The 27,526-nt window shown below is 39.7% G+C and overlaps 1 protein-coding gene across 3 annotated transcripts in view; it reads right to left on the minus strand.

The window, feature by feature from the left end:
- LOC149167674 (CRM-domain containing factor CFM2, chloroplastic-like) overlaps window positions 1-27,526 on the minus strand; it is a 163,694-nt gene that overhangs the window by 99,740 nt on the left and 36,428 nt on the right. For all 3 annotated transcript variants that reach the window (XM_089433082.1, XM_089433080.1, XM_089433083.1), the window contains exons 2-3: window positions 2,792-3,335; window positions 2,533-2,663 (exon numbers count right to left, since the gene is read on the minus strand). In XM_089433082.1, the coding sequence (XP_089289208.1) occupies window positions 2,533-2,663; window positions 2,792-3,335 (675 nt within the window). The remainder of the gene's footprint in view (window positions 1-2,532; window positions 2,664-2,791; window positions 3,336-27,526) is intronic.

The following is a 27,526-nucleotide window of genomic DNA, read 5'->3' on the forward strand; positions in this document are numbered from 1 at the left end:
TTCTTTGCCTTCTTTGAACCCACCCTATTTCTCTTTACTGAATGAATAAAGGCATAAGTACTCCAATTCCTCTCACAAGATGAAGAACTAGCTACCTAAAATATAAGGGGAAGCCCATTAAATTAATTAAAAAATTAAAAATAAAAACTAAAACTAAAATGAAAATTTAAAAATTAAAAATTAAAATTAATTTCCTATATTTAATTGAGAATTTTTCAAATTTTGAATAAGATGAGGAACTCCAAACAAGCTACCTATCCAAGTAACCGTATGGCAAATTGCTGCAACTCAGGAGCATCAACACCATGAAGCCACCACCAATCAATTGGATCCTTCTTCTTGCGTGTATCTGCCAAAGATGCATGTGAACCAAAGACACCTTGGCCACGTGAAATGGGTAAATAGATGCATGTGAACCAAAGACACCTCGGCCACGTGAAATGGGTAAATCGGAACAACTCAACCAAAAACAAAAATGAAATTCGATGGCTGTGGGTTAGTAAAAAGTTTAGGTTTTAACTTTTAAGTTTTTGACATTTGTTAATAATAAATATCATATTATTAATTTTTATTTTTTATTTTTTAAATTTCAATAAAAAAAATTTACTTGAAAATTAAATTTTTAATATAAATTTTTTCTGAAGAACTCGAAGAACCCAAAGAACCCGTTAAAGGAAAAGAACCCAATTTTTTTTTTGGAGAACCTGGTTCTTCATAGAAGAACCCAGTTCTTATGGGTTCTTATGAGAAGAACCCGTACCCAAATCTGGTACTTAGGGACGAGTTCGAGAACCCCACCCCCGGGTTCGGGAACCCGTGCAACATAGTTATAAATAATGTCACGACAATAATTTTCCACAGTATTATTCCATTAAACAATATCTTGGCCAATCCCAGATTAATGAATCCAACAGTGCTTCAATATGAAAACATCCAATTCAACAACTGATACCAATCCAATAGACCTCTTAGCAACTTCCTAACTATCCTTTCGCATGGAACTATCCTGCATTAGTGGCTGACTATTCGCTAGTTGGCCTTGGAATTCTATGTCTACAACACTACTACTCAACCTATTTAAGGGTCAAACCCTTACCAGAGGACACACTGTGTGCACCTCACTTACTTATGTCACAATTGACCCTCGTTGTTGCAGCTTGAACCCAATCATCAATTCTTTCCCTTGTCAAGAGTTTGCACAGAACTGAGGCCTTCAATTATGGAACCCCGAATTGCGTATACTGACCTCCAAAATTATTCCGTTGACCTCCCTGTAGCTTTCACGGGTTAGGGTTGCTTCATAAATTCAATATTTTCTTCAATCTTTTGTCACAGGAACCTAGAATGCTTCTCTTGGCTCCCCACTCAACAATCCCTCCTTCGCACTATTGTTGCAGGACAGAACAACTATTTAAGTATAGCCGAGTTGACTTTGTTTTCTTTCTTAGCCCAATTCTGGAAGATATATCCCACCCCAGCTGCTATACTCCTTCGTTGCCCTGGTCAGAGAGGCCCGAAGTCAAAGTTAGGAGCAGAAATATCCTTGCAGCCCAGTCAGACCCTAATTTGCAGCTATATTCCTTTGCTTCCTTAGCCAGAGAAGCTTGGAGTCAAAAATGCCCCTGCTGTCCAGCCAGACCCTAATTCCAAACAAGAAAAATTAACCCAACGAACAAAGTCACCAAACCAAACTTCAGATCTTTCCTCAAGTTACTCCTGTGCCCAAAACAAAGAAAGGAGATGGAAGAGGTGTCAACTAGGGTGGGATCTTTCACCACCGAAATTGACAAGAGAGAAGATGTCTTAAAACCCTCAAAGCTAATGCTCAAAAAAACAAATGAGTTGATCCACAATGATGAAAAAAAATGAATCTAATCCTCCTTTATTTATAGGCTTCCTTGAGGGTTTCATCTCTATAAAAAATTGAGTAAATTTTATTCCAAACCCCAACTTTGGGTTTCTTTGCCCAGCTGCCCCAAAACTCGTCCAACAGTGGGAATTTTGGGGTTTTTCCCCTTTGTGGAGGACTATAGCCTACGGGGATTGATAGGTTAATTCATCTCCTTACCCTATTAATTATCTGGGAACATTACAAGGTCAAGGTTGCCATTTTGACTGGAATACTCTGATGTACTATTGATGAATTGAACTCTCTCTCATAAGGAAAGATTACCAGGTTTTGTCCCAAGAAATTTTGGTGTCTTCTTGTTTCATTGTTATTGTGATCTCTACTGCTCTATGGAAGTTAATGGTTGAAATTTTCAAGTATAACTGCTTAATGATTGGAATGCTCTAAAGAAGTCAAAGTGCATTACTGGAAGTAGTTATCAGTTTGAAAATTGCTCTAGTCTTCTTTGCTACTAGAAAATCAACAAAAACAATAAACAAAAAACATGATAATTCACTATTGCCTACCCTAAACTGTACTTGGTGTTTACAAAAAACATGATAATTCACTATTGCCTACCCTAAACTGTACTTGGTGCTTGGAATGCATACCATTGGTTACAATGATAAAGCTAAAGAACTAACCTTGAGCTCTTCTGCCATTTTCTCACTGTCAGTGTTCTGAACTCCTCGCTTCAATGCAATCTTGGCAACTTCACTCCTATCCCAAAGTTTCACGATTGCAGCAGCCAATCCCTGCAGGTGCTTATTTATCCCTTTATTGAACCAAAAATATATTAGAAGAACTGAATAAATAAATATATACAAGAGAAACAACTGAAGAAAGATATCAAATAAGGATTTGGAAATAGTTCAAGAAAATACAAGCAACCAACCACATTACCTAAGGCAAAGTGAGGAGGTAATGGCCGTGCAAGCCTCCTCAAATTCGTCATTTCACTATCAGTCAATTTAAGTTTCATCCCATAAGGCAGAAGCCTGAAAGGCTTCTTGTATCCAAGCACAACTGGTGGTAGCAAGTCAGCATCTACAGGTAAAGGGTCATATCCCCACCAATCAGTAAAACGAGGGCCCAGCCCTTCTAATAGGTTATTAATTTCTCTTTCATATTCAATTTTAATTGGGTGGGATGTACAATCTGTTTCATGAAGAGCAACGTCAGAGTTAACAAAACTTGTTAACTGTTTGCCATCCATCATATCAGCCAAACTATCTTTATTTAATGTGTCACCACTCAGGGTTCTGCCCACTTTATCAACTGGTGTGCTCAAGGAACCTCTATCAGCTGCATATGGCATGTCAGCCACAGGCTTTAAATCAATCCCTAGACTTCTAGCAGCTTTTACATAAGGAGGTTCATAATTGATTCCTCTATATATAACAATAACACTTCCAGCCCTCCAAACCACCAGCCCTCCAGTTTTCATCTGGTAGCAAAACGCAAACAACACATGAATGATTATTAGCTGCTTAAGGACCCAAAAAGTAAACTAACCCTCAAGGTATACAATAAATTTATATAACATAATAGAAGCAAGCAACATTCAGACCATCTAACCTCAAAATCATCTTCACTGTCTAAGAAAAATAATACTGAAACCCAGGAAGAAATGTGAATGAATTTAAGATAAGATATCTAATTGTTCATTTATTCTTCACTTTCCATTGGCTTCATTTATGCACTTGTTATTTTTCAAATTTATGGAACAGAATTAGCAAATCACAACCAAAGAATATCAGTTTGGAAATATTCTTAACCATTATAGATTACATGAGATATCAGACCTAATCAAGTATGCACACAGCATGTAAACGTGGAACTGTACATACATTTGTCGATCCTTTGGCTTCACTTATGCACTCTTGTTATTTTTCAACCTTATGTAGTCAATTAATGGAACAGATTTGGCAAGTCACCACCAAAGAATATCAGTTGAAAATATTCTTAACCATTAAAGATTACATGAGCAATCTGTTGAGAAATCAAGGGCAGCTAGATTAGGGTGATTTCTCTTATCTTTGGTAACTGCTTGTGATGTTCTTTTACTTAACTTGATGTACTTGTAATTAAATTCTTGTTTCACTTGATTATTATTGTGTTCTTATCATCAAAAAGCTACTAAACTATGAAGATCAATGAGACAAGAGGACAAAAAATGTAGGCTGCTAGCCAAGGCCAAAGCCTCTCCTCTTGAGAGGAAAACCCACAAGAATTCGTCTCTTCTTATAGAATCTCCAAATGAATTCCAAGACCTAAGACCCTTGACAAAGACTCCTCCAGGACCAAGTCAAACCTCTTCTTGATGAACTTGCTTCTCACAAAGTCAACCCAGTCAGCCTGCTTCAGAACTGCTTCAATTTCACAAATTCCGACCTGCAATTCCTTGACTGCAATTTCAGCCTAACTGCAGAAACCCTAGATTGAACGTGTGGTTGGAATATGGTGAAGTGTGTCTCCTTTCTCCTTTGCTTGGGGATCTCTTTTCTCCTTAGCAACTCGGCCTTCAAATTGAACCTTCTTGACACTTTATTTCGGCTCCTTTTGACTGTAATTTCTGCAGCAAATGATGCCCTAGACCGTTCACACATGGGAGAACGTAGCCCTAAAACAGGTCTCACAACTTCAATTTCACTTCTCCTTTTGTTCTCCTCTTTTCGCTGGCTATTACGCTTCTTTTCTTGATGATCGAACTTCCTTCTTGCTGGATCGAATATCTTCTGCAAATGAGGTCGATGGCACACTTATATATAGTCTTCTCTGAGGCTCGAACAGCCCTATTGAGGCCGACTTGTCACTGCTAGGCAAACTTGTCTCTTTGTAGGCCAACTTGGTCTTGGAGGAGGACATTTGACTCTTTTGACTCTAAATAAATTTCTTTTACATGATACAACATGCCCAATAGGGTCTTTACATATGACAATGACTTCTTTGACTCCTAGACTTTATGACAAAGCCCTAGAAGCACTCAATGGGTGCTTGACCTATAAATAAAATGATCTTGAGCATGAAACCCATGCTTCAAAATAACAATAATGAACTATTTTTCTCTTTACATCAAATACATAAAATCATGATTACATGAGACATTATAAAGACCAAACCTAGTTACATTTTCCAACACTCCCTCTTAACTAGGGAGGTACTCATAATAAGATACATGGGCATTCTCATACTGAAGAACTCTCATAAGAAGAGTGTGATTGGTAAGCCATCTCACAAGCTATCTTATCAGCTTGTATCAATGCATCTCATCATATCAACCAGCGTATAGCAAGGCCTTGGCTAACAGTTCTATCTCTCCACTAGATTAGAGCACAATGTTGGGGAGACCAATGATTTATCTGTTGATTTGGGGTAGCAGCAGATGTGCTCTAGCCACGAAATTTGGTGGAAAGGCTAAGGCACATGAGATCTCCAATACCCAGAAAGGGTTTGGTCAGATTCTACACAGTTTGGGAGATATTAAAATAATTAATATTTTTAATGGAGTCCCAAAGTCTAAACTTAGGGAAATTAAAATATTAATGTGAATTAATATAAAACTGTGTTAGAATGGTCCAAAAGTCATGGATCAAGCCAAATCTAATCTTAGCCATTGATTAGGGACTTAATCTCGGTCGTTGATCTGTCAACGAGAAAAGTATAAGAGGAGGCTTGAGGGTCACTTGGAAACACACACCAAGAGATCAAGATTTCGACGTTTTGGGGCTGGGTTTGCTGAGAAAGTTGAGAGAGTGATCAAAATTGCAGCTGAGGGAAATGAATACAGAAGCAGAGATGCAGAGATAGCGCCGAGAGGATCAGCGCAGAAGCCGGAACTGTCGGGAACTGTCGGAATTACCGGGAAAGCTGATGCAGAGGGCAGAAGCCAGAACTGTCAGGAACAGCCAAAACTACCGGGAAAGCTAACGCAGAGGGCAGAAGCCGAAACTGTCGGGAACAGCCGGAACTACCGGGAACTACCGGAACAGCCGGGAGAGTTGACGCGGAGGGCAGAAGCCGGAACTGCCGGGAACATCCGAAACTGCCGAGAACTGTCAGAACTGTCAAGAACAGCCGAAATTGCCGGGAACTGCCGGGAAAGCTGACACAGAGGGCAGAAGAGGCTGACGCAGTCCCTAGAGGCTGACGCTGGGGTTTTTCGTGGGGCAGATTGGAGTTGAGGAGTTGTCGAAGTGTTTATCCGGGGTTTCAGCTGGAGCATCTATCTTCGAAGGAGAGGTACTACTACTGAGATTTTTCTCTGTTGGGCGAGCCGGATTTGGCACCCAGATTGTATTCTGAAACTGCTTAATAAATCAAAACCTCAGATAGCTGCATCGGTTTTCCCGCATTGGGTTTTTCCAGGGACATTAGTCCAAAAACAACGGTGTCATTTGTGTGCTTGTTTCTGTTTCCTTCAGTTGATAATTTGTAATGTGTTGAGCATATACTTGTGTTTATTTTCAATATTTACATGGTAAATAACTTGTTAATTAATCAGAACAAGTAGGAAGGAATAAATCAGAAAGTACATGGAGGGTTTCTAACTGTTAGACTTAAAAACTTCAACATTATAGACACCTTCATCATTGTCTTTCAAGGCACATATCCATTTGGATGTTTAATGTATGTCCTTTTAGGACCATTCCCATCTTGGATTTACACATCCTCATGGAATTTCCTCTTCGACTACTCTTGCCTATTGGATTCCCTACCTCATCCTCAAAGAGGATCGAAATTCAGATGCTTATCCAATCCTCCATTCTTTCTTCATGACATAATGACAAGAATGATGTGTCTATCTCTTCCTCTCAACTAGGGAGGATCTACTCATTCCTATAAAAGGAATATACCCAAGCTCCCTCTTAACTAGAGACTTGTTACCAACAGCAACTATCTGCTCGTCGGTGGAGATCACGGTACTATCAGCTGCCTGTAGAGCTCCTCCTCTCTACATCATCGCGTCATGGATGAACTTCAACTTCATGGAGCCAACTTCTTTCAAAACTTCTTAGTAGTGCATCGGCCATCTTCTCCATCACTTCCCTTCAATGATACATAACAGTGATGTCATCCTTCTCTTCATCGGGAAGTGACCTTCTTCGTTATCATCTGGCTATCCTTCATACTGCTACCTTTTCCAAATCATGTTCCTTCCAGGATCTTCCATCCAATCTTAGTTGTAGATGAACTTCTACAACCCTCTTTCGGTAGCCTTGTTACAACCCAACCAGATGCTTTCTTTCAAAAATCAAAAATGAATGTCAAATTAACATTACCTCTTTATGATGGCCCTTTGTCATGACATCTCTCTTCTTGTAATATCAACATCCTTTCGCATACTGTCTGAATCCGTCTCCAAGACATACATTACCAAGGTTCTTTTTTAACATACATATCAGGATCTTCATACCTTCTCCATGGAGATGTCATATCCAACCTTTCTTGTTGCCAGATGTTGATCACTTATCTTCTCTTACATGACTATAGATACATATTTCACGAACTCTTCTTTCACCTTCTTCACATATTGCTTCCTCAGGATCTTCTATACATAGTTCCTTCATCATAGGAACCATAGTTGCCAACCACCTCATATTCTTTATGAGGTTATATCATGTCAATATGTAGAAGAGTTCAAGGCACATTGTCTACATGCCTTCATGCATCATTTTTATGGAAGAGATTCTTCTTATTTCATCATGCTCATGAGATAGAACATTCTAATCATTTGATCTGCAACTACGTGATGACATGACTTTATTGATCTATTACATGCCTCTTCCTTCATGCGGTCATCTAGACTTCCTTTAGCAACTTCCTTTCCTTGCTTGAAGATGAAAAATGCTTCAACCAACTTGACATGCTGCACTCCTCTGTCATGATACCTTCATCCTTCTAACCAATGGATCCCACACAAGGTGGAATGTAGACTATCTGCGAGACACTTGCTTCTTCTAAGTAGAGGTGAATCTTTTAACAAAGATTCCAATGGAGGATCTTGATGATCCTTATTCTGTAAATGCTTATTTTTTAAGGATGATGAGGTGTGACAAACTTTTATCTTCTTATCTTGCTAGATGACTTTCTCAAACCATATAAACTACTTACTTTGGTTGTCTTTCTATGCTTCCAATGAAGATGCCATGAGATACTTTTTTTCTATCATGTACCATGACTGCGTCAACCATATAAACTTCTATTTCGACTATCCTTCCATGCCTCTATGATGATGTCATCTCAATCTTTGCTATAATGCATCCTTTCATACTTGTGATGTTTTTTATCATGATTGCTATCTTCTACAAATTGAAAAGAACTAAGTGTATGATGTTATCTTAGTCATAGTAGAGGTTTTTCACCTCTTCCTTCTTTGATTTCTTATTTTCAGGTTCTTCTACTTCTTCGGTGACATGGGCTTCATTTCTTTCCTTTCTCTTCTTGTTGTCCTTCTTGAGTTTAGGACAATTCCTTTTGAAATGCCCATATTCATTACATTCATAGCATTGAATCTTAGACATGTCGATTTTCTTTTGAAATCTTTTTCGAGACTTTCCTTTCTTCCTTGCCATAGCTGCATATGCTTGAGTTTGTTCACTTGATCCAACATCGTTTTTTGTCTTCAATTTTGCATAATGACCATAGATCATTGAATGGGTAGTTTCCTTCTTTTCATAAATACTTGATACAAAGTTGCCCCATTCATTAGGTAGTGCATTGAGCACAATGGTGGTCATCTCTCAATTAGACATTACTTCTCCTAGTTCTTGTAGTTGGTCTCTTATTTGAGATACCCTCATAAGGTATGAGGCTACCCCTTCTTCCTTTGATACCTTCATCTTGTATAGTTCGGTTCTTAACGATATAATTTCTCCTGCAGTACTTACAAAGAATAATTCCACCAATTTTTCATAGATTTCTTTCGTTGTCTTCAACTTTGCTACATAGGGAATGAGGGAATCCTTGATTGACTCAATAAGGATTCTTTGAGCTCTTACTTCTCCTTTCACGTACTTTGATAATGCTTGAGATTGCTCCTGAGAATGTTTGGCAATTGAGCCACTGACATATTCACTAACTTCATTTTCTAAGAGGATCAAATCTATTCTCTTCTTCCATGCAAGGTAATTCGATGTTGTTTTTCTCCTTGCAGAAAGAAGTCATTGTAGATTGAGACATAAAATATAGAATACTTACTTGTCAAGTGAAGATGTTTCTTTGATGATGATGCCTTATGATGTTGACTTCCACTACTCCTTTGACAATTGAAGATGCCTCCTTGATGATGATTGTTTGATGATCTTCTTCAAGGATGTTTGAGATGTGATCTTTTCTTCCAAGAGAAGGAGATTGCCTTGATTCCTTTGATGATGGAGTGTTCTTCTTGCTTCCTTTGGATGTAGTGTAGAATGTGAATACTTCAAGTGTGTAGAGTCTTTTGAGTGGTGGTGGGGTCCTTGAGGTCTTCTTCTTTTTCAAAGTGTTGTTCCTTCTAGATGATATGATCCTTGTGATGAGATGGATAGTCCTTCTTGATGCTTCTTAGTTCTCCTTGATGATATCCTTGTGCTCGGCCCTTATGTATCCTTCTTCAATTGGATGATCTTCAAGTTGTTTTTCCTTGTTGTCACCTTAGCTCTAATACCATGTTGAGAAATCAAGGGCAGCTAGATTAGGGTGATTTCTCTTACTTTGATAAGTGCTTGTGATGTTCTTTACTTAACTTGACGTACTTGTAATTAACATCTTTTTCCACTTGATTATTATTGTGTTCTTATCATCAAATAGCTACCAAACTATGAAGATCAATGAGATAAGAGGACACAGAATGTAGGGTGCTAGCCAAGGCCATTAACTCTCCTCTTGAGAGGAAAACCCACAAGAATTTTTCATTTCTTATAAAATCTCCAAATGACGAACTCCAAGACCTAAGACCCTTGACAAAGACTCCTCCAAGACCAAGTAACAACTCTTCTTGATGAACTTGCTTCTCACAAAGTGAACCCAAGTCAACCTGCTTCAAAACTACTTCAATTTCACAAATTCCAACCAGCAATTCCTTGACTGCAATTTCAGCCTAACTGCAGAAACCCTAGATTGAACATGTGGTTGGAATATGGTGAAGTGTGTCTCCTTTCTCCTTCGCTTGGGGATCTCTTTTCTCCTTAGCAACTCGGCCTTCAAATTGATCCTTCTTGACACTTAATTTCAGCTCCTTTTATGATTGTAATTTCTGTAGCAAGTGATGCCCTAGACCCTTCGCACATGGGAGAATGTAGCCCTAAAACAGGTCCCACAACTTCGATTTCACTTCTCCTTTTATTCTCCTCTTTTTGTTCGCTATTATGCTTCTTTTCTTGATGATCAAACTTCCTTCTTGCTTGATCGAATATATTTTGCAAATGAGGTCGATGGCACACTTATATATAGTCTTCTATGAGGCTCAAATAGCCCTAATGACGTTGACTTGTCACTACTAAGCCAACTTGTCTCTTTGTAGGCCGACTTGGTCTTGGAGGGGGGCATTTGACTCTTTTAACTCTAAATAAATTTATTTTACATGATACAACATGCCCAATAGGGTCTTTACATATGACAATGACTTCTTTGACTCCAAGACTTTATGACAAAACCCTAGAAGCACTGAATGGGTGCTTGACCTATAAATAAAATGATCTTGAGCATGAAACCCATGCTTCAAAATAACAATAATAAAAATGTATCTTTCTCTTTACATCAAATACATAAAATTATGATTACATGAGACAATATGAAGACCAAATCTAGTTACATTTTCCGACACAATAAAACCTAATCAAGGATGCACACAGCCAGTAAACATGGAACTGTACATATATGTGCCAATCCTGGAAAATAATTTCTCGATAAAGAATGGGGAGTGTTGACAGGGATAAATGACCCAGCAATAGTCACAAGAGTTATCTCCAGTATGAAGTCCCAATTAGACCTCACATAGTTTGGGATAAGAGATTTGTTGCCACGCAATCTAGCAGGGATCCTAAGAGGGGTACCTAAGGAACAACTACTAGACCAAATGACAACAATGGAACAAAGACCCACTATCACCTGAGTCAGTGTCCCTGCTCTTTACGAAATTCACCAATGGGAGGAGTCTCAGTATAAGGGAAATCACAAGGATGATAAGATCAATGACTAGGTATGGTGTGATTTCTAAAGCCCATTCAAAGGAGAGACTCAGAAAATGGCTTGGTTACTTCAAGGGCAAGATAATGGCTCTCCAAGAAAGGCTTATGAGGAGGAGGCCTAGAACTAGGAGGAAAGGATACTAAATACAAGGGATACTCCTAAATCAAAGGCATCCTAAGGAATGGGAAAGACCTCTCTTAGGGTTATGTAAGATGATAGGCACATAAAGGTTTGGGACCAGAAGAGAAACCTAGGAGAATCCAAGTGAGGCCTAGGGTTTGCAAAATTAAAAGAGGAATGATCTTCAATGAGATACCTAGGTCAAGCAAGGATGACAGAAGGTCAAAGGATCAACTTCCACCGCATTTTCAACAGCGAATGACCTTTGGAATGTCGCTAACCATAAAGATTAGGGGTAAAATCTGTTAGCCTCATACTCACAATCAATAAGTCCAAAATAATAAAACTATGAAACTTGGAAAATATAATTCCTACTTGTCTTTGATGTGTTCATTAATTCTAGAATGAGTTTGTTCCTAATACTTGGGAGTTTGTTGGTTGAGAGATTCTCTCCAACTAGTTAGCCTCCTAGATTAGTGTGTGGTTGAGATATTCACTCAACCAAGAGATTGCATGTCCAAGATAGACTAACTATCTTGAGATATAGCTTCATGTATTTATAACGTATCATCATTCTTTGTGAATACAATACAATCAGGCTTAAAAGCCTTTTCCGCCAAAGTTTTTGTCTCTCTGATATTATTTATTTTTATTAATTGTTTTCAATTGGTATCAGAGAAAGTGGGATCCCATGTTTCAAAGTGAAGATGATTGTGAGTTATTGGGCATGTCTTGATAGATCACGTGATAGTCGATTGCCTATGGCAATGTAAGATAGAGGTTTCTTGCGCCATCGTTGAGTGTGACACTTGTGTTGTAAAGAGGAGAACCTCTTTGGAATAGAAGGGTCACACATATCCCTAATTAGAAGAGCCAATTATGTTGATAGCAGAAAGGTCGTGTGAAGAAATTGTCCACTGTAGTTCAAAAGTGGAGGAGCTGCGTTGTAGATGTAGCTGCGTTGACATCTCTGTTGTCATGAAAGAGATCAGCCATTGTGGGAATTATATAAGTCGTGATGGAAGCCGAGTGTAGATAGCTTGCAAAGCTGCACTATCGAAAGCATCGCGTTAGATCACTGTGATGAAGAATCCAAAAGAACTCAAGGGAGTTCAATAAATGCTGCAGTACTCATCATTTAAAAAAGAAATTAAAAAAAAAAATGTTTCGATCTAAGCGGAGAACATTTCCTGGTGGTGATTTAGTGAAGAGGATGACAATGTAAATTGGTACGTTTTTTTTATGATTGGTTTTAACCTGTGCGTGTATCCAATTTTTGAGCAACGTGCATCTGGATTTTCCTTGGGTAATTATCAGTCTCTATTTCCCATCATGCACCCTTCCTTTCTTTTTTTAGATTTATGGTGGAGAAGCCAAATCTCATTTTGAAGACAATCTTTCTCAAATCTGTGAGGTCTGAAATTACATTGTTAAAGGGAGTACTCGCAATTTTGTTGTGTTTTGTACATGGCATTGTTGGTTATAATAATGAGGCATTCCAGCGTGAACAACAATTCATTGACATTATGTGTTTGATTGCTGGATGGAGTGATTGAATTATGGATGTGTTTTGAATCAATTCATATTCAGTAATTGATTTATGTGTGAAGTAATCGAGTTCTTGTTGACTCGTGTGGAAACCTTCGTGGATCATGGTGCAACAAAAGCGTAGATTTTATACAGTGGTTATAAGTTATTTTATATTGCTGGAAGTAAGACAACAATTCCATCTTATGGTGGTTTGGGTGTTCGTGTGAGATGAATGCGATCGGCATTTATAAGTTATTTTATATTGCTGGAAGTAAGACAACAATTCCATCTTATGGTGGTTTGGGTGTTCGTGTGAGATGAATGCGATCGGCATCAGATTGGTATCACCAACTTCCCACCTGCAAAACAATGTTAGAAGCCACAGCAGGGAAGAAACAAATGAAACACGGATCTTCGAGCTGGAGTGGTTCTTAACTATGATTTGGGCTGAAGCATGATGTGTGATGCATCGTCTATGGGCACCTCCATTGGTGTTTATATACATCACAGTTGTGGAGTGACCAGCATCGTGAAGCCTGAGGAAGCGACCTGCACAAACCAGCATTAAGAAGATGCATTGAGGAAAGCATTGTGCAGCGAGAAGTTGAAACAGTGCAGAGTTGTTGCTGTGTTTCTTTAAGGTGAAAGTATGCGGAGCCAGCATAGCCAAAGATGAGCAATCAACATATAGAGGAGTAGACAACAGCATGTGATGTGCGTGGAACACTGGATCAATTTATTTTTTTTCAAGCTAGTGGGTTCAAAGCATACGGTGGAAACAATTAGTTGACGCCAAATTCAAGAATTAATCTTTGAGTTGGACAATCCTTGCTTATAGATTTAGCAATGCATTGGAAGAGCGTTGAAAACTCACCTGCGTGAAAACTGTAAACAGACATGTGATACGCTGCCAGCGTATGAGATTTGCCAGTTCTGAGATGCAGGAATGAATCTGACTAAGTCGAAGAGCTTCCTGTAGTGGATGGATTTGGAACAAGTGTGCAGACCTGCGTACATTATTATATTGATGGTCTGCGTGGACAAGCATTCACCAGTGTGGAGAAAATAGAACTGCTAGTTGACGAGAGGGCGCCACAGTCAAAGTAAAAAGAGCAGAGATTCCATTGTTGCCTTACACCAAGAGTAAATGTTAGAATTTACAGGAATTGGTGTTGACTGGCCTAAATCTGAATGAAACAAGGCGTTATGAGATCTAGCCACCTGCGTTTAGTATAGACAACGTGGAAGAGCATATAGCAAAGACTTGGAACAAAGCATGTGCAGCAAAGACCATGGATCGAAGCACGGAGTAGCACGGATCTCTGGTAGAATTGTCGCGTGGAGCTTGCAAGAAAGTTGGACTTGAAACAACTCAAGCCACCGTGGAGGAATGCGTAGAGGATGCCAGCTCTGAAGATAAATTTTCAAGGTAGCAAAATAAAAATGGAATTTCATTTCGATTCAAATCATGAGTGGGTAAGATAGGCGTTAGTTTATTTCTTCCTTTTGCTTTCACAAAACTGTGATTACTTAAAACGTTATACTTCCAAGTAAACAAAAAGGCAATGTCACATAATGTGGAATGCACTTTCTAGTGGGAGACATAGTAAAAAGATGCCCTTTAATACTTTTTTATTAGAAGATTTTGGAATGTGAAGAAATTTAAATTTTGGAAAGCTTTTTCTAATGTGATCATAAAGATAATGGAGAGATAAAGTATATTTTGTGATATTTGGAGTGATAAGTGATTTGTAATATGGAGTGATAAGTGAATTTATTTTTAAGAGAATCAATCAGACAGTGCTTCTTGAGAAGAAGCTTGGTAGTTTATGTACCACAATATTTAATAAAAGGGATATCTTTGTTTGTGGTGTTGAAGTGTCTTAGATCTGACCGAAATTTGAATAAGGGGATCTTAGGTACTGTTGTAGCGGCTACAACCACCCTCCAAAATTTTGCCTACGCTTCATTTTGGAGCCTCCCTTCTAAACCACAGCAGCTCATCTTGCACTGATTCAAGTACTTGTGCTTCGACTAAGCCTCATCCTTTGCATCTTGGCTTGTGTTTGCTTACTTGGTTTACTTTCTAACCCACAAGCCAATCTCTTGACTTGGTCTTTTCACTGTTTCGGGCTTGCCTTATGGAACTATGCAATTCTTGAGGACAACTGGCCTTGCTCTTGGAATTGCACAGTCCTGACTGCCAGTGAGCCTTGAGCTCTGAAATTGCGCAGAACTGGATGGCAGCCAGCCTTGAGCTGGGAAATTGCGCAAAACATGAGAGGTAGCCCAGAGCCACTTAGCCCAAAAATTGCGCAGAACCAACTGTGCTCAGAAATTGCACAATGCATGAGCCATAGAGTTTCCCAGTCCTTCCCAGAACTGTGCAATCTTTCCGGGCAATGCATGGCATGTTCCCCCCAGAAAAGAAAGAAAACTAAAGGGCAAGAAGCATCCCTAGGAAGTAGGGATCTATTATTAGTTTCCCGAAGGTGGCACATTGCTATCCTTAGAAGTTTTTGCCAAGTGTCGCTTTTGTCCTTGATCTTAGGCATGTGCATCATAAATTCCAATTTGCTCAATTATATGTAATGGACGCCTCTAGAGCTCATTTGTACATTCGATCATCAAGCCCTAGCATTCCTGAGGAGATCAAGGAGCCTTCGGAGCATTGTCGTCGCTTTTCCGGGTGAGTTTTGCTTTTATTGTCTTTTGTCGCTTTTTCTGTCGTTTTTTGTTGTTTAGCTTGTGAGAGTATTGTTTCACTTGTTTCTTTGAACGACTGCTGGCGTTTTAACTTGTTTTAGCTTGTAGAAGTGTTGTTTCAAGTTATAGATTGTCTTTCCCAAGTGTCGCATGAGTTTTCCCATTTTTGCACCAACAGTCGTTGTTGTGGCGACTCTCTTCACATGCTTCATTTTCCTTCAGTTTAATCAATTGCTGCACTTGTTTCACATGCATGCATCAACACTTAGTCAGATATGCACCCAGCATCACATCATCCTTCAGATCTACTTGATTTTCACACTCCCCATGGGTAGATCTGAGCTCCCCTTGCCTGGATCTCACACTTCATTGCATGCACTGCGCAATCTGGGAGCTCAAGGCCTCTGCCTTGGCTTTTGGAATTGCATAGAGCCTGTCCTGGCCTAGCTCCAACTGCGCACTGCACAGTTCCAGGAGCCAGTCTCCCAGCTTGGCCACTGAGACTGCGCAATGCGCAGTCTCTCCCAGGCCCTGGCCCAGATTGAACTGCACATTGCGCAGTTCTAGTCATCAAGCTTCCACACTGACTGTTGGGACTACACAGTGCACAGTTCCCACAGTCAGTCAGTCACCCCTATCAGTGAGTGAAAATTGCGCAATCTTTCTCATCAGATGCCCTGATTATTGCTTGATCATGTTGTGAAGTTAGATTTGTAAGAGTTAATGTTTGCTTGCCATGAGTGTCCTTTCTGTCCCACAGGTACCACACTCGTGAAGCACTTCTCTCCAACAATAATTGTACCATGGCACCAAAGAGAGTTGCTTCAAGAGAGACCACTAAAAGCAGCACTAGGGAAGCAGTTGAGCAAGCACTAGTTTACTCGCCAATATATGTGGACACTCAATTGTTCATAGAAAAGGAGTCAACACTAACATGGCAGCAAGTCCAGCAGTAGTGGCAGAAGGCAGTAATCCAGTACAAGATCAGGGAAAGAGGAAGTTGCTGACATAATAAAGGGAGAACAAAGCTGTAGAGTGAAAGCAGATTCAATCTTCATGTAGGCAGCTTTGGCAGCAGAAACAAAAGGAAGCAGAGGACACAGACAGCAGAGCAGAGGAAGAGAGAAATGCAAAGCTTTTAGGTAGCAGAACTGAGATCGCAGCGAGCAAAACAAAAACCGAAGGAAGGACAGGAGCTGAATAGAAGAACAAAGGCAAGGTGCAATGACAGAGAAAACAGTGCCAATATAGGTTGATGAGCCAAACAGCGAACAGCTGAGGAAGAGAGTGAACAGATGCAGGTTCCCTCACAAATGCTAAACACAAGAACCAATTACTGCTAGAGATCGATGAGTACATGGAGCAGCTAGACGAGAGGCCACCAAGGAAGACTTGTAGCTGAACGCACACAACATACAGAAGTACATCGGTGGTCCTGTCAAGGTCAACACCATGTTGCACATGCTTCAGAACGAGTTGGATACAAATTCCAAAACCATATACACGGATGCCATGGAAGTAAGATTCCGCTATCAGAGAGACACCATCAAGCAATTTGGGGACATCATCACACAGTACCAAGCTTGGCATCAATATGTGACCGAGAAGCACCAAGTGGAGGTTGCCGAGTTGGTCTTTCCCCAAACTTCAGAGTCATAGTGTTTTGTCTTGTTAGGTTGTCTCTAGCCTATTTTGTCTTACATGGGTACATGTGGAAATTGTAATATTATTTGTAAATATGTCATAAGTGAAATTTCAAGTGTCATTAGTGTAATGTGAAAGGTAATCATGTTATGTAATGAGTTACTTGTAAGGAAGTTGAAGAGTCATGAGGGTAGTCAAAGAGTCACAAAGGGGAATGTTAAGGGCCACCCCACCCTTTGTTATAAATAGAACCTCATAACTCATAGAAACGGTTTTTTGGGAGCCAAGCTTTTGGCTAGGCTTAGGCTTAAGAAAGGTGTGGGAGTATTGTGACGAGCCTTGGCTTCTCCACACCGTATAGTGAGTATACTTCTTTGGAGGAGCAGGTGTTCTTGACTGTAATGTTCCACTATTGGGGCTAGTGGTCGTCAATGGTGTATGTATGGATGGAACTTTCACTTATAATAATAATATCAGAGCCAGCATGCTTTCATGCATATGTTGTTATTGTAGTTGGACTATTCTGGTTGCTTTAGCAATGTATGTTATTTAACTTACGCATTTGCTTATGAACTACTTTGTATGCAATTGTATGAATCTTGTTGAATGTGTGTTGTTGGATTAAACCATCACTTTAATTTGTGGACTATTTTGCATTTCAGCTTGTGATGTCATTTCGCTCGTGTGTTCCTTTCAAGTTGCGTACTATTACAGGCTTCTAAGGGGCGCACTTCTTTTTCCCCTTCGTGTGTTAGAACCTTCATGAACTGCACTTGACTCTCCGCATGGTCACACACTTGCTCACCCAAGTTATCTTACTTACCTTTGCGCGCTACCGCGGTCAATGCATTACACTACCACCCACTGCTAGGACTCCTACTCCAAACGGTTTGAGGTCTAGTTGGGACTTCATATCAGGGAGATCCCCCGAATGTTGGCGGGTCCAGCACTGTAAACAGGTACACTTTGCTAGCATGTGATGGTGATTTTCTGCTTGGAGGCTTATGGTATTTTGTGTCTTGTTTTGACACTATAATTGCAATTTTTCATCATACAACAATATACTCAAGGAGTTTAAGCATCCGTAATCAAGTCTCTACAAGGACAAACAAGAAAAGCACATATGTTCAAGCACCCACAATTAAGAAGTTGCAAAGAACAAACTCAAGCAATCATCAACATTCCAAGGCAAGTCTACATCAACAACATTTGCATCAATTCAACATCAATTTTTGAACAATGCACTTGCAACCAATTTTTGTAAGAGTCAAATCAAATTGAAATTGAATTGTATTGTAACTTGCAAATCATCATTTTCTTTAATTTGAGTTGTATCGGGTGCATTTTCGATTGAACCCGCCACCCAAGCCTTGAATCATTAAGTCAGAATTGATATGAGTTTGAGTTCTTTTAAGAGAAGTCATTTGAACTTGTCATCTACTCATTGTAAAAACATTAATTTGGGTGCATTTCAGTGGTAACCAACACCATAAACTTGTTAAAACAAAATCAAGTGAGCGTGAAATTGAAAGAAGCAAAGTTCAAATCTAAGATCAAGCAAGTGTGAAATTCAAGAAAGCAAGTTTAAGCAAACAAATGCAAGCAAGCGAGTTCAAATGGAGCAAAGCATTCAATTGTTAGAGTTTCTGAACAATTTGATACTATCCACTGCTGAGGACACAATGAAAATCAGCAGTCATTCTTTCTAATATTAAAAGGCATCTACATTATGCACATGAGACTATTGAATTTCTCCAACTTGAATCACAACTACAACGTGATGAGCTGCAATAGAAGAGTCATGTTTCTGAGCCATTCAACAATACAAATTCAAATGATGAAGATAATTTTAAGCCACTAAGCGATACAACTTCAAGTGTAGAAGTTGTACATGTTCAAGTTCAACCTTCTTGTTCCAAGACAATCATCAAACCGTGGGAGGAAATTCAATGCAACAAAAATCAACATGGTTTAGGATATGACAAAGATGACAACTTGCATATTCCTGATTATTCAAAACCAATCAAGTTCATCAATGGAGGATTTCTTGATCAAGCAACATCAGAAGTCAATGAGAAAGTTGAAGAAAATCCAAAATGCCAACATTGTCAAAGAACAGGTCATATGGAAGATCATTGTTTTGATCTTCATCCTTGTCACCATTGTGGCAAGAAGAATCACTCATCAGAGAAATGTTGCAAACGAAACCAACTAGCCAGATTGAAGATCAATTATGCATGGATTGATCCTTGGGAGTGGTTATCTATAGTCAAACGATTGTATATGTTTTACCGCAGAATTCAATCTCACATGAAGACAAATATTGCAACCAATAATGAAAAGATAGTACTCTCATGCACTTGAAAGGGGGAGTACAACAGTGAAACTCTCCTACATCTGAAGGGAAGGGAGTTCAAAACAAATGCAGATGGTTATGGTCTCTCCTTTCAGTTGACAAAGGGGGGAATTGGTGATGAAATTGAAATTAAATTGATGATGATGGTTGTTAGACTGAAAGTTTCGACAACAACACAATTTTCCAGGGGAAATCAAAATTTGTCAGTGGACAAACGATTGGGATGTTGATTGAGAGCAAATGTGGGCATTTTTTGTTCACTTAGATTGTCATTGGACCTAGCAAAGGATAAATAGATCCTTTTGCATTGTAGCTAGCCATTAGATTGACTTGTTAAGCATTTTCAAGGATGTGTCAGACTTGCAGTTGATTCACTTCTCTTGGTTCGCTCTCTTCATATTCGAGTTTTTGACATCCAGTTTTGGCAGTTTTTTCACACAATTTTTCATTAAGGCTCAACTCAGCAGTTTCAGCATGAAAACTTGGAGAGATGGTACCAGGTTCTTACTCTGGACTTATGATTGAGGGGGGAAATGTTAGCTTCATACTCACAATCAATAAGTCCAAAATAATAAAATTATGAAACTTGGAAAATATAATTCCTACTTATCTTTGATGTGCTTATCAATTCTAGAATGAGTCTGTTCCTAATACTTTGGAGTTTGTTGGTTGAGAGATTCTCTCCAGCTAGTTAGCCTCCTAGATTAATGTGTGGTTGAGATATTCACTCAACCAAGAGATTGCATGTCCAAGAAAGACTAACTATTTTGAGACATAGCTTGATGTATTTATAATGTATCATCATTCTTTGTGAATACAATACAATCAGGCTTAAAAGCCTTTTCTGCCAAAGTTTTTGTCTCTCTGATATTATTTATTTTTATTAACTGTTTTCAAAATCGATGTTGGAACTAGGGCTTAGCATTTCTCCTAAACTAACCACGAGAATTGCCTCAAATTCGAAGGGGAAGTAGAGGACTCACCAACGCAGTTGCCTGCCAACTCGCTCTCAAAGACACACCTCCTAAAGCAATTCGCACTATGCACTAGGAGACCTTCCAGGGTTAGGGCAGAAAAATTGGAAAAGAGAGAAAAAGAGAATATTTAAGGTTGATCAACTAAGATTAGTACCAGTGCCTAGACAATTGGGAGAAATGGAGTCAAGATTAGCTTTGATGAAAGAATTTCGCTCTTCCAAGGAGTCCTATGTAGCTTTCGTTAACCCTAGGTGGCAGCAACTTGACTACAAAGGAATTTATACTTCGTTTGGCAAGAAATGATGGAGTTTCAAGGATGCAACAAGCAAAACTAGCCTCTAGGAACATTCATTCACAATATCTAACATGTAATGCATGCAATACTTCAAAATCCCAACGTTTTCATGAATTCACATTATAATTAGGGCACATTAAGATTATGACAAGATATTCCATACATTAATCATGCATCAAAGTAAAGAAATAGCATCAAAATAGCACTTACAAGACAAAGCGAATATATCCATCCATCATATTTGCAAAATAGAAGCTCCAAGACAAGATAGCAAAAATCCAAACATCAAAATGCATCAAAAACTTCCAATTTCGTCCATCAATTGCAGGTTCGAATTCTTTTACAAGAGAAAATCCCAATCCAAATGATGATGATTCACAAATGAGGCTCTCCTATTTATATGAGCCTCAAGGAGTTCAATTTAGTCTGATTAGCCTAATGAACCCCTAAAATAACTTTAATGTGCAAAATAACAATCCTATGTTGATTTGGGGTAGCATCGGATGTGCTCTAGCCACAAAAATTGGTGGAGAGGCTAAAGCACATGGAATCTCCAATACCCATAAATGGTTTGGGCGGATTCTAAAAAGTTTGGGAGATATTAATATAATTAATATTTTTAATGGAATCCCTAAGTCTAAACTTAGGGAAAATAAAATATTAATGTGAATTAATATAACACTTTGTTAGAAGGGTCCAAAAGTCATGGATCAAGCCAGAGTCTAGCCGTTGATTAGAGACTTAATCTCGGTCGTTGAATTGTCAACGAGAAAAGTATAAAAGGAGGCTTGAGGGTCACTTGGAGAACACACCGAGTTGATCAAAATTTCAATTTTCTTGGGCAGGGTTTGCTAAGGAAGGCGAAAGAGTGATCAGAGTTGCAACTGAGGGGCAATGAATACAGAAGCAGAGAGGCAGAGATAGTACCAAGAGGATCAGCACATAAGTAGGGAGAGAGGGACGCAGAGCGAGCCAAAGGGTCACGCGGAGCCAACCAGGGCTCTCGCAAAGGCAACCAGGAGTTGCGCAGTGCCTCAGAGAGCCAGCGTGGGTGACGCAGAGGCTCTAAGGGCTGACGCAGTGCCTCCAAAAGCTGACGCAGGGCGAGCTAGGGTGACGTTGGGCAGACGTTGGGCCAGAAAGGGCTGACGCAGTCCCTAGAGGCTGACACTGGGGTTTTTCGTGGGGCAGATTGGAGCTGGGAGCTGTCGAAGTGTTTATCCGAGGTTTCAGCCAAAATATCTCTCTGAAGAAGAGGTACTAATTGCCAAGATTATTCTCTGTTGGGTGAGCTGGTTTTGGCAACCCAGATTGTATTCTGAAACTGCTTAATAATTAAAACCCTCAGATAGTTGCACCGGTTTTCCCGCATTGGGTTTTACGGGGACATTGGTCCAAAAACAATGGTGTCACTTGTGTGCTTGTTTTGTTTCCTTCAGTTGATGATCTGTAATGTGTTGAGCATGTACTTGTATTTATTTTCAGTATTTTCATGGTAAATAACTTGTTAATTAGTCAGAACAAATAGGCAGAAATAAATCAGAAAGTACATGAAGAGTTTCTAATGGGTTAGACTTAGAAATTACAACATCCTATTGGTGACAAGCCCACCAAATAGCTCATAAGTACAAAATAAGCCTTCCTAATGAGGCCGAAATGATAAAATAGTGGTGCAAAGGGTCGTTGGAAGGCCAAGATAAGTCCTCCATGTGCCATGATGAAGAGGAGGGCTCCCAAAATGATGACCAAGGGGGTGGCCCCTTGGTTTCCAAGCAAAACATTTGTGGTGCTCCCAAGTGGCTGAGGGGCACAATGAATGGTCTCATGGGTCTCCAACTGGATCAAACATGTCAATGCTCCATCAACAAGGGATAAAATGATGATATAAGCCCTCCCATGTCTCTCTAGATGAGACAAAACCCCGTCTGGGCTCTGGTTCAGTGGCCAAGTGTAATGTGTACATGTGTGGCCAGCTGGGCAACGTGGTCTAAATGCATCACCATCTCTATATGGTTGGGGCACGAACAAGTAATATGTGGTGTTGAAGAAGCCCATGGCGTGGCAATCAATGCTCTGTTGTGGTGGAGGCCCATGGCTCTCAACGCTCACCCTACAAGTGCCATTATGACCCTCTAGAGGGCTTGGATCCCATATAGGGAGGCCAAGCCCAAGATGAAGACCCACTTGCAATCTTGTATAAGATCCAATGCATCTCCTCACCTTCCAGTACAACAATTCATTAATGCAATTGAGTAAATAAGCTTGCAAATCAGGGGCAAAAGTGGACACTTCATAGTGGCATGCCCTTCCAATTGGGCTTTAAAAGATACACGGGTTTCCTTGCTCAACAAGAGGTTAATAAAAGACCTATTAGGTGGTTTCAACCTCTAAGGGAGTGACAGGTCCATGGTACAACCATCAAATTGCAAGGGTCATGTGAAATGATGGTGGAATGGAGTAGGGGCAACAAGGAAGGCTCCAAACCACATGCCATGGTACAAGAGCAATTATAACGAGGGAAGCCCACACATGGGTGTATGAATGTAAGAGGGAGCAATGGCAATGCATGAGTTACCCCGGCCTCTGTTTTTCGACCCTTCTTCATATGCCTTTTTCCTTTTATTTGATTTTTCTTTCTTTTAACTGCTCGGGGCTCCAGTCGATGAGAGCATGATGTGTATGATAAAGCAGTGATTACCCTCTTAATGTTGGGCAGTTCATCACCCACCAGGGGTTGGGACAATCATAGGTTCCTTAATTATACAAGGGGGTCACACATAGGGACCCTAGGAACCAGGGTGATGGCCATAATGATAGGGGGTAGAGTTCATGCTAGGATTTTGGCCACATGCTCAATCCTTATGTCCCAGCCATCTTTTGCATTTTATGGTACATTTCCTATTGTAAGTGGTCAAATTATGCTTTTAACTTTCTTTTTAGTTGCATCAACCTCTAGGGCATCGTTCCAAGCCCAACCCAAAGTGTGGACAAGGGGAGGGGGAGGCTAACTCCTTGTGGACCCAATGAACAAATGTGGACCCGAATGGGAAAAATGTGAAAAGGGATTATAACGAGTGGAGGGAAGTGAGATATATAGTGTCGGGTAGCGGGACCGCGCAACCAGGATCATGGTTTCCCATGTAGTGTCACTCCTAAAGCTAGTAGCTAATAAAGGAGATCCCATGGGACTAGGATACAAGATTAACCACCAAATTAGGACAAGGGAACAAGAGTACAGATCATAACAGATCCATTCTTTCCGCAGAATCCCCCACTAATCCATGTCCAAATGTGTCTAAGAAAAGCAAGCAAACATACCCAATTATTAATGAAATCCATACCTTCAGGGTTTGAAGGCCAACCTCCAAACATACGATCATAACAGATGGGCGAGGGCACATAATGGTTGGCTCAAGTGGCAGAGGATGGTGGCAAATCGAGCTATCTGGTGGTTGCAAGGGGTTGTTGGTTGCCACCTAAAGACAAATCTGGGAGAAAATTTCTCCTATATGGGTCACCCACTGGTGGTGGGTAACAAGACCCATCCGGATTTTGACCTGGCAACCATGCTTGGTTTGTTGAATGTTGTGAGATATTAAATGATTGTCACGACAGAGAACATGCAAACTAAACTACAGTTATCTAATTGTGCAAATAAAATTACTGTAAACTACCTAAATGTTGAAAGATAGATGGGGGCAGGAAGAAATGGGCTACTAAATACAACAATAGTTGAATCAAGAAAATAGCTAGTTGATTTCCTAGCACTGGAATGTTTAACTTATTAGAGCAAATAAAAAATTGTCAGTCTCTATTCTAACAAGTGCTCGTTGAAAAAAGCAATAGTAAAGAATTGGTAACAACATGAAAAAGAGTTATCTAGTTCACATAATTCTTTGTTAGCTAATAGTAACAAATCTCACAAAATGCACACACAAATGAAAATACTTGAGATCACTCTGAAGCAAAATCACAACGTATGTTGAGTCACAATTCCAGCAATGGTCTTCTAGGCTTCTCAATATTATTTGTCAATAGATACAAAGGACACCAACTTCTTAAATCTTGTCTTTTAAACTCTACAAAAATTTTACTAAGACTTGAAAGTTCAAAAGTTAAGAAATTCAGGCATCCAAATGTCCCTCTTACTAGGAGTTTTACATCATTTATAAGTTACATCAATAATTGCCCCTGGGCGCTGTTGGGCTTCCATTGGGTAGTTACTATCTCTTCACATTCTCATTATTTTCAAATGGAATTGGGGAAAATAATTTGTAAGCTCCTAGAGAGTGAAAAAGGTAGTTGTTGCAATGTGATTGGATCTTCCATGGGAACCCTCAAGACTTCCTGAAGATAGGCTACCCAGATTTCCTAACATAAGTAAATCATCTTAATACTACTAGGCAACAACCCTTCCATGATGAGATGGTATTTTGACATGCTCTATGAGAGGGCTTATACATCTTTCTTCAATGAGACCATGAAAAAGTTTAGGACTATTTGTTTCTTTGAGGATTCCACAATTTGTTGCTTGAGATTGTCTTTTGTGATTTTGTTTGTGAAGACACTAAAAGACAACTCTTTGCAGTCAACATCTTTTCCAGCTCCCTATCCACTTCTTCATCTAGCCTAACTTCTCATTGGGCTTCAATACAAGGTTGCATGAAGCGGGGATGAAGTAGGGACATTTTTTGGAAGTGAAGCATTGGAAGCATCATTTTCCAAAAATCCTTGGAAGCAAAGCGTCCCTGAAGTGTCTATTATATATATATATATATATATATATATATATCATTTGACTTCTTTTGCTAAACAAAGACTTCCTTCTCCTTTGCTAGGTTTTCCCACTTCTTCCTTGAATTTCACACCCTTTTCCTTCTCCAACAACTGCATATCAAACTTGTTGAATCTGTCTCCAAATGAGGTCAAGTTGTTGCCTTTATATAGTGGATTTTGCCTCCCAATTAGGCCGACTTGTCCAAGTTGAGGCCGACTTGTCCAAGTTGAGGCCGACTTGTCCAAGTTGAGGCCAACTTGGTGGAGGAGGCCTAAAAGACCTAATTTACATCAAAATATTTTTTTTTTTGACTTATAAACCCTAAGAAGGGTCTTTTACATAATGACAAGGACAAAAACTCTTGACACCTAAGTCACCTGACACGGGGATTCGGGACACGTAGGATTCGGGATTCGTGGTGTCGGATTCGGGACACACTGACCCCCGGAACAGGACACGTTAGGACACGTTATATATTATTTTATTAAAAAATATATATATATAATATATATTTAAATATATATATATATATAGATATATATTAAAAATTAGATATTAGCATATTTCTTACACAAATTTTAATTAATGATACAAATTTATTGATTTCAAACATAGATCTTGATTCTTCATCTATAGCTATTACTATTAGCATGCATAGTACATACAAAATTCAAATAAATGTCAGTGGTACTGGTCACATAAACATAAATGATAAACACACTGACAACTGTAGTTTTCTCATTAAGTCATCAAATCAAAATCTGTTACATAGGTAGTGTTGGTGCAATGCCAACGGCAAATAGAAATAGAAAATATAAAACAACTATAGGTATACAAGCCTCAAGGCATCAATCAGCATCAGAATCAGCATCACTGTCCCCATCATCATGGTCCCCACTGCTCTCCTCTGCATCCTCCTCCTCCCCTGTATCCATAGTCACCTCTGCATCTGCTGGTATGGAGGTTGACCCCTCTAAGTCATCAAATCTAACAGGCTCAAGCACTGGATCACTGAGATCCATGTTGGCCAATGCCAACTCAACAGTGGTGTCCGGACCCATATCATCAGGAAAGACATCCCACATCTTTGTCTTTCCCCTCAACCACTCTTCCCTCTGCCTATAAATAAGACGAAGGTTGGTGTGCACATACACCATTGTCTCTGCCCTGGACTGCTCAAGCCTGCTCTTCTTCACAATATGCAAATTCCCATATGTGCTCCAATTCCTCTCGCAACAAGAGGATGAAGTCACCTAAGAGAGGAGCCTCATGGATAACTGCTGAAGAGGAGGGCTTGTTGCCCCATGATTTGCCCACCAAGAATAGGGCTTCTTAAGCCCCCTGTCTCTAATCACATCATAACCTCCAAATCGACCAGTGCCAGTGGAAAACTCTGCAAAGGCATCCTCCACCTCAGCAAGCAATGCACTATCCTGATAAATCCGCCTCAATGCCTCTTTCCTCCCCTGTGAGATTTCACCATCCATGTGAGGAGGGAATCTGCGGGAAGGTCCACCATTCAGCCACTCATGGCTGTAGTATTTGGGGTTCAATGAGTGAGCCAAACAATGTAAAGGTGTACAATTCTTGTCCCATCTGCGGACAAGAATATCATGTATGGTATCGCAGAAGGCCTCTGGTGATGTCTCATACTGGGGGCACTCACTCTGTAGAATAATGCTCCTCACAGACTCAATCATGGAATCCCATCCCTCATAAACCTCTCCTAGGATGGGTTTGTCTGTATCTGCAACTCGAAGCAAAGAGATGATAGGGTCCATGATCCGAATAATTAGATCTACCCTCTCCCACCAAGCATAATCTAGTACCGTGTCCTTCACTCTTTTAGAGGCTGCCTGATCTGTCTTTCTCCAAAAAGACCAAAACTCAGAAATAACCATGGACCCAAGAGCAGTCTTGACCTCCCTCAACCTCTTCAACATCATGAATGAAGATGCAAACCGTGTATCAGCAATCTTCAACAATGATAGATTGTTGTACTCCTTGTAGATAGTGAGGGCATTTGTATGATTTTGCATAAAGTTATGGATATGTCTTGCAT

Source organism: Pinus tabuliformis, chromosome 5_1 (assembly GCF_031772625.1).
Source record: "Pinus tabuliformis cultivar Carrire ecotype Pingquan chromosome 5_1, CPIR1, whole genome shotgun sequence".
In the NCBI taxonomy this organism is placed as follows: Eukaryota; Viridiplantae; Streptophyta; class Pinopsida; order Pinales; family Pinaceae; genus Pinus; species Pinus tabuliformis.